An 8713-nucleotide genomic window follows, 5' to 3' on the forward strand; every position below is an offset into this window, starting at 1 on the left:
TCATCCCAGTAGCCCCCATTTTATCTAGAGAATAAAAGGTGAGATCATTTGCTACAAGTGAATGGGTAGAGGTGGCCATATGAGGTGAGAAAAAATTTCAGTTCTTTTGAATTTCTGAAACTGAGTACAAATACTATATTTGCAAGGATATATCTGAAAAAAAAAATAAATTATGGCCTTATTACACTTCTCCAGGCACTGCACTAGGTGCTCCACAAGTGTTACCAGGAGATCCCAGTAAGTGAAGTGTTATTGTCCCCATTTTATAGCTCAGAAAACTCAGGTTCAGAAGAAAATATAAATGACCCAAGATGACATGGATAATTAAGTTTTACTCCAAAATTTCTTTGCAGCTATTAAACCATATTTATTTTAAAAATAAAGTTATAGACCATTGTATGTATGGCAATACAATTTTCTTTAACCTTTTCTGACTCGAGCATAAAGAAGCCAAGTAAAGTTAGAAAAATAATCCCAATGAAGACTGCATAAGAACCTTTAAGATTAGAAGAACTGAAATGAAGTGACCTCGTTAGCAAAAAAGTTTATTAAGGAGGTCAGAAGGGATAAACAGGGAGAGCACACAGGATTTTTAGGGCAGTGAAAGTACTCCACATGATACTATCATGCTGGTTTCATGTCATTATACATTGTCAAACCCATACAACGTACAAAATCAAGAGTGAATATACACTAATATACACTACGGACTTTGGATGATTATGATAGGTCAATGCAGGTTCATCAATTGTAACAAACGCACCCCTCTGGTGGGGGATGTGCATGTGTGGGGACTAGGGGTATAAGTGAAATCTCTGTACCTTCCGCTCAATTTTGCTGTGAATCTAAAACTGCTCTAAAAAATTAAGTCTTAAAAAAAAAAGGTTTACTAAGAAATAAAGATATATTTTGGATGGGAGGTAGTGAGGCAATGAAGTCTTAAAGACTAAAAGCTACATAATAATTCAATCATAATTTAGCAGAAGCCTAAATGAAATAAAACAGCAGGCTAGGAAGTAAAGATAATACAACAAAGACTTACTCCAATCACCACTTTTTGAGATGTTTAAACCAAAGTAACATAATGCCCTCAGATGTACACCAACCTAAGTTAATTCTATGAGGAATCTGAGCAACTAGATTTAAACTCTGGGTCTGGATGAATCAGCTGTGGAAAGGAAAACCCTTTCAGAGAGAACTGAACATATAAATTGCTAGAACTGTAGTTTAAAATACTCCCAATAAACAATCAGTGTCCAAGTGCCTCTAGTTTGTTTATACACGTGTATACTTAATATTTGTCACTTGTTTTCTGATAATCTAAGGATATTCAGAGTCTGGTTTTGAAATGCACAAAGGAATGGGACAAGAAGCGTGGAAGAAAAGGCACCTAGGCACAGCAGAGAGAAGACAGAGTAGCAGAGAGGGGAGACCTGGATTCTGTGCCTATAACCAACTCACTGGTAACCCTGGAAGTCATTTAACATCCCTGTTTCCACTTCCCTGTCTCTGTGTGAGAATAAAGATACTTGTCCAAAAGCCTCAGAAACAACCCTGAAGTGAGTATTATTATTTTCCCCTTTTTACAGATGAAGAAACCGAGGCAAAGAGAGGTTGAGAAACATGCCCAAAGTCACACAGATGGTAAATGACAGAGTTGGAGCTCAGGCAGTCTGGTTTCAGAGCCCACACTTTTAACCACTTGAGTGGTCAGAGTTGTGAACAGATGTGAGAGGGGGTTAAGAGGTAAGGTAATTCTAGGGGTGCCTGGCTGGCTCAGTTGGTAGAGTATGCGACTCTTGATCTCAGGGTTGTGAGTTCGCGCCCCACATTTGGTGTAGAGATTATTTAAAAAAATAAAATCTTTAAAAAAAAAAAGAAGTTAGGGAATTCTAAGTACTAAATACTATTATTAAATATAACATCAAATTCACTAAATCAAGTTAGGATGCACAGAAAATTAGAAAACGTAATTGTGCACAAAATGATTAATAGCTTCCATTTATTGAGCCCCTTTTATGTGTCAGATAGCATAAAAGCGGTTTTACTTATATTATTTAATTAATATTCACAAAACCCTGTGAGGTTATAGACATTTTACAAATTAAAATCTGAGTTAACTAAACTGAATCTGGAAATAGAGGTTTTTGTTTCTTTTTTTTTTTTAAAGATTTTATTTATTTATTTGACACAGAGATACACAGTGAAGAGAGGGAACACAAGCAGGGGGGGTGGGAGAGGGAGAAGCAGGCTTCCCACTGGGCAGGAAGCCCAATGATGTGGGGCTCGATCCCAGGATCCTGGGATCATGACTTAAGCCAAGCTGAAGGCAGACGCTTAACTACTGAACCACCCAGGTGCCCCGAGGTTTTTGTTTCTAATGAATGACATTAGGGAAATCACTTAACTAAGCAAGTCCATAGATCTTCATAACGGAGTGTGGGAGGCCACATTAACATTTACATTGCACTAAATGTTTACCGGTGAGAAAAGTTAGAAATGATGTATATGTCCATAAATAAATTATGGAATACTCATATGATAGAGTATTTTGTATTAAAAAAACAATACTTTTTGAAATCTTTTTAATGACATGATATAGTGGATTTCTGATGTTTTGAGCCACATGGCATCATTCCCTCTTCCTAAGGGCAGCCTGATCTTCTTCACTTCTTCCCACTGTGTACAATTTTGGTAGGATGGTAAATTGAGGTGCCCACCCTCCACTACACTAGCTGAAGAGTCCTGGAAGGCTTCTTTTGAGAGACACTATTCCCACCTGATACAGTCAAGGACTGGGCACATAACCTTGAGCACGTCTAACAGGGACTCTCCTATGACTTTAAATCTTGAGCAGAATCCTGTAGAGGAACAAAATCCACTGATTCCATTAGTGGTGCCCAACACTCTCAATTTTGCTGTGAATCTAAAACTGGCCACATGAGGTGAGAAAAACTCCAGTGGAATATGTTGGTTCTTTCCTACTTCAAGTCGTCAGCCTCCTCACTGATCCTGTCCTGGGAGCTCCCAAAGAGCCTGCCAATAAACTTTTGTTTTGTTAAATCACCCAAAGTCTGTTTCTCCAGCTTGCAACCAGAGAACCCTAACTGATATACACGGGGAAATGCTTTATATTCTGAAACAAACACACCAAAACCCCCAGGATATGAAACTCTATAATACCAGTTATATAAACAAAAAATTTATTTGTAAATGCTTATTTGTATATAAACAGAGAAAACACAATGAGGAAGACACAACCAATTCTGAGAAACACTGTTTCTGATAAAATTTAACCCAAACTTCTTTGCATAGTATGAGATTCCCCAACTACACAGGCTTCTACTCGTCTCTCATCTTTTACACCAGCTTGTCAGAACTAACTTGAAGTTCTCCACATGCTGATTTACATATGAGGACCTTTGGCCATGCTTTTTGTGTCCAAAAGTCTCTTATTACCCTCCTGTTTCATTTTGCCTAGCAAACTCCTACTCTAAACATAAATTATGCAATTAAAAAACAAAAGAAATTTAAAATTAACTATAAAGAGAAAAGAAGTTCCCTGATTATTAGCATTACAATTCCAAAATCTGTTTCAGTGTCTAAACCCCACTTAGGCAATTCTAACCAATTACACTTTTCAAATTGTGGATTAATAAAATTTCTTTTAATTACAAATGTACATTTCTACAAATAGAATCTACCTTTCAAAACTAATCTAATGAGAACTCAAAATATAAAATTATAAACCTAATTTACTCAAAATTTTGAGAAATGTTTATGAATGAGGCCATTAATTATATCATATAATAATCATCCATTAGAGCTATAGCATTCTCCTGAAATAGTACAATTCTAATTTTCAAATACTTGAGATTATCTGCAGTTACTCCAAGGTGTGCCACAAAACACTCAAAATCAGTTTATTTTAATTTTTAAATGTGTGTATGTGCATAACACCACACTTGATGTGAAAATGTAGAACTTGGAAGCAAATAAGCAAACATGAAACATGTCAACTCAAAAAGGTTGTAAATCAACATCTTAAGCAATGATCCAACAATCCTTTGGGGAGAAGCAACTACTCTAGGCAGCCTTGCTTGGAGTTTATACGGAAGTCATGCAGCTATTGAGAGGCAGAGCCAGGATTCTCACCCAGACTGCCTAGCTCAAGTCAGGCACTCAGGCACTCAAGTACTCTTACCACTATGCTAAGCCGACTCCTTGATCATCTCAAAGCTTTGGTTGAACACTGTGCTCAGGACATTTAATTAAACACGAGCCATGACAATACTATACCATTAAAAGCAATGCCATTTTTCTTATCAACTGTAGTGACATTTTTGTGGTGAAATTTTTTTCCTTTGGTAGCAACCAGAAGAAAGGCCTACGTTACATGGTTTAACATAAAGGTTTGCAAAAAAAGTTTGAGAACATTCTTCAGCATAATAGTTCAAAAAAAACAAAAACAAAAACACAGTGCAACTTCTCAGATACGGGCTAGGAACATTACTGCCCTGAGGGGAAGCATGAGAAAAAAAAATTCTTTTTTTTTTTTAAAGACTTTATTTATTTGACAGAGAGAGACACAGCGAGAGAAGGAACACAAGCGAGGGGAGTGAGAGAGGGAGAAGCAGGCTTCCCGCTGAGCAGGGAGCCGGATGCGGGGCTCGATCCCAGGACCCTGAGATCATGACCTGAGCCGAAGGCAGACCCTTAACAACTGAGCCACCCAGGCGCCCCGAGAAAAAAAATTCTTAAAAAGCGTATCTATTAGATAATCTAACACAGCTTATGGAAGAAAGAAAAACCATAGCAAATTCAGGGTGCTTAATTTCAAGCATAACTTTAACAAGAGATGGGGCGCCTGGGTGGCTCAGTTGGTTAAGCATCTGCCTTCGGCTCAGGTCATGATCTCTAGGTCCTGGGATCTAGGCCCACACCAGGCTTCCTGCTCAGCAGGGAGTCTGCTTCTCTCTCTCTCTCTCCCCCTCTGCCCCTCCTCACCGCTCGTTCTCTCTCTCTGTCTCTCTCAAATAAACAGAATCTTAGGTGGCGCCTGGGTGGCTCAGTCGTTAAGCGTCTGCCTTCGGCTCAGGTCATGATCCCGGAGTCCTGGGATCGAGCCCCGCATCGGGCTCCCTGCTCTGCGGGAAGCCTGCTTCTCCCTCTCCCACTCCCCCTGCTTGTGTTCTCTCTCTCGCTGTGTATCTCTCTCTGTCAAATAAATAAACAAAATCTAAAAAAAAAAAAAAAACAAAAAAACAGAATCTTAAAAAAAAAATTTAACAAGAGAAAAATAGGCAACAAGGAGAGAAAAATATAGAGATGTCTTTGTAGGTTACATGGAAATATATTACCTCTACCTGCAATCACTCTCTATAGTAAGGCTCAGAAAACTATGGCCAAAGAACCAAATCCAATCCACTGTCTGGTTTTGTAAACAGGATTTTTTTGGAACTCAGCTCCACTCATTCATTTACTTATTGTCACACTTTCACACTATCATGGCCGTGCTGAGTAGCTGCACCAGAGACTGTACACAAAATCTAAAATATTTACCATCTACCTTCTTACAGAAAAAGTCTGCTGACGCTTTTCTTTTATAGCACTTAATACTATCTAAAATTATTTTTTTAATCAATTACTGTCTGACTTCCCCATTGAATGCACTCTTCATGAATAAAACGACTTTGTTTTCCAATATATTTCTAGCATCTAGAACACTACATGGCACATAGAAAGCACTCTGTACAGGTGCTGAATGAATGGCATTTATTGATAGAAAGAAAGGAAAACAAACACTTCCCATCTTCCCATTCTTCCTAAGATGCACTTCAACTATTCACTCCACCATTTACCAAAATGTGACTTGTCAATTAACCAATGGATTTATCATATTGAGAAACAAGTTAATAAATCCAATGGCTAATTCTCACTTCTTACCTTATTTGACCCAGTTGATCTTTACCCTTCTCCATGCGACTTTCAGAACACCACATTCTCTTAGTTTTCCTCCTACCCCATAGGCCCTTCCTTAGTCTCCTTTGCAGGTGCTATCTCACTTCTGAAATCTCTTAATGTTGGCATGCTCACTCACTCTTCCAGACTTTTCTCAGTCCACACTTACCTAGTCTCATGACTACTCTCAGGCATTTCAAACTGAACTAATCCAAAACTAATCTTTCTCCCAGACCTGCTCAGTTATCGTCTTCATTATCTCAGTAAATGTAAATGTCTCCAGTTGCTCAAGCCAAAAACTCTTGGGGAGTCAACCAACCCTCAATCTATTATACCCCATATCCAGCCCACCATCAAATCCTGGCGACTCTATCTTATAACTACATTCCAGGTTAATGATTTCTAACCACCTCCACACTACTATCCTAGTCCAAGCCACCATCATCTCTTGCCTGAGATGATGTTAACAACCCCCTGACAATTTCCCTGCTTCCACCTTTACTCCCTTACAGTTTACTCTCATCAGAGCAGCCAGGATGATCATGTTTAACATGTAAAAATCAGCAAGTTGCTGGATGCTCAAGACCTCCAAAAGTTAGCTAGCCTTCTTTCCTACTCAGAATTAAAGTCTGATATAGTTTGGGCCCCTGAAGCCTTTCTGCCTCTTTATTCCCTCCACTCCAGACACACAGGCTCCCATGACCGTCCTAGATCACGTCAAGCAAGCTTCCATTTCACCACCTTTGTACTGGCCGAAAGGCTGTTCTGGTTTAATTAAATGAACCAAGACTCCTCAATCAGGCACTTCCATGAAGTATTTTCTCAATTAACTCTAAAAACAAGTCTGTGAAGTAGGTTTCAACATTCCTACTTTATAGGTTAGGAAATGAAATTTACAGGCCACCTATCTAACAAATGATAGAGTTGGGGTTCATCCCTGATTAGCGAGCACAGAAGAGCTCTCAGTGAAGTTCTGCTGGCTAAAAGGAGATGACTCTGATATGCCTCTGAAGTCACAGTGATTCCAACTGCTAAAGGTGCACCTTGACAGCTGGAGAGGATATGAGAAAGGGCAGCCAGAGAGTTAAGAGGACAACCAGAGGAGGAAGTGACCCAAGCCAAGAGTGGAAAATGTCAAGGAAAAGGGAGTGGTGTCAAATGGAACTGAGACATCCACAAACCCAAGACCCACGCACATACCTCACAGTAAACCATACCTGTGGTAGACAGCAACTCTCATCTTGATTTAAAAAAAAAAAAAAAAGATGTATCTTCTGCCAATATTGGCCAGAGATACCCTAAGTACTGCCACTTGTCTGCAGCAAGAGCATGAAAATTGGCTATAGGGAAGCGCGTGACTAAGTAACACAGCTTCTCATCTACGTTTTCCTCCGGCCCAGTGAAACAAAGTTTGTGTCTGTGGTGGCCTTTAAGGGAGGTGATTGGTCTTTAAATTTCAGAAGGCAAAGAAAACGGCAATTATTTTCTTCCAGGCTCTCTGTGGGTATGTGGGATCGTCGCTGTCTGTATCCCAGATATTTTCTAAGAGCTCAAAACAGGGGCGAAGGGTGTGCTGGCCCTCACCCCAAATTGTTCCAGCACCTTCTCGCCTACGTCTCATTCCTCCCTGTCCCACAGTCACGACTGCAGATACCAACCCACCATCTCCCTCTCATCCCCATCCCCCAGCCATATCCCGGGACTGGACCCACAGAAGCCCCACACCCCGCAGTGGCCCCGGGCGTGAAGAGCCCGCCTCACCACGGCTCCGGCCACAGCGTGGACCAGGCTTTCGTAGGACAGCACGGAGGCCATCGCTGCGGCTCCCCACAGACCTAGCAACACTTTTCCCTCAGGTCGCAGCTGGCGGAAAGAGGCGCCAGAGCCCGGGGCGTGAGCGTCACAGACCCCACCTTCTCAGGCCCGCCTCCTCCAGAACAACCACTTCCGGGTCGTACGGCACCCGGTCCCCCAGGCAGAGGCCGCAGGGGCTGGAAGAGGAGAAAGGCGGGCCTGGGAAAGTCCCTTGGCTCTGATTGGCCCTCGGGGCATGCGTGGGCGGGGCAGAGAAGCGCTGGCCCAACCACGCGGAATAGCCTGACAGAAAGCACGTAGCGGCCCCTGGGTCTGACCGGAGTACCCTCTCGAGTTCGGGGACCTGGCGGGTTGTGCTTCAACATTGGGATTTAGGAAGGCCTAGACGGCCACCTTCCCTCCGTAAGACAGGCTGGTAACCGGCAAGATGGGGACTCAAATCTTCCTATTTCCTTGCAAGTTAACTCCTATTTTCTCTCGACAGTATTTTTAAAGTCACATTTTATCCGAAAGGAAACGTCGATTGGGCAAGTTTCTCCCCTCTTGAAAACCCCCGCGTGTGGTAGGAAGACAAAATGGAACTTGAGATCAAAGTGATCCAATGCAGCCATATCCCGGGACTGGACCCACAGAAGTCCCACACCCCGCAGTATTATACTTGTTAGCAACTAGTAAAGTAATTTAACCCCTTTGGTTCCCCCCCGTTTTTTAAAGGTTTACTTGAGAGAGAGAGCACGAGCGGGAGGTGCAGAGGGAGAGGGAGAATCTCAAGCCGACTCTGCTGAGCACAGAGCCCCATGGGGCTGGGGCTCCATCTCACCACCCTACACTAAAAGTTGGTCACCCAACCTACTGTGCCACCCAGGCGCCCAGGTTTTCTTTGTTAAGTGACAGTGTTAATCCAACTCCACTGCTGTAAGGATTACAAAAGCTAATT

At 41.7% G+C, this 8713-nt stretch overlaps 1 protein-coding gene across 1 annotated transcript in view; it reads right to left on the bottom strand.

Moving 5' to 3' along the window:
• SLC25A17 (solute carrier family 25 member 17) overlaps positions 1 to 8484 on the bottom strand; it is a 41060-nt gene extending 32576 nt beyond the window's left edge. The window contains exon 1 of the mRNA XM_032416371.1: positions 7723 to 8484. Coding sequence (XP_032272262.1) covers positions 7723 to 7776 — 54 coding nt within the window. The 5' untranslated portion in view covers positions 7777 to 8484. The remainder of the gene's footprint in view (positions 1 to 7722) is intronic.
• Positions 8485 to 8713: the final 229 nt, after the last annotated feature.

The sequence above is a fragment of the Phoca vitulina genome, unplaced genomic scaffold (genome assembly GCF_004348235.1).
Source record: "Phoca vitulina isolate PV1807 unplaced genomic scaffold, GSC_HSeal_1.0 scaffold19, whole genome shotgun sequence".
Classification (NCBI taxonomy): Eukaryota; Metazoa; Chordata; class Mammalia; order Carnivora; family Phocidae; genus Phoca; species Phoca vitulina.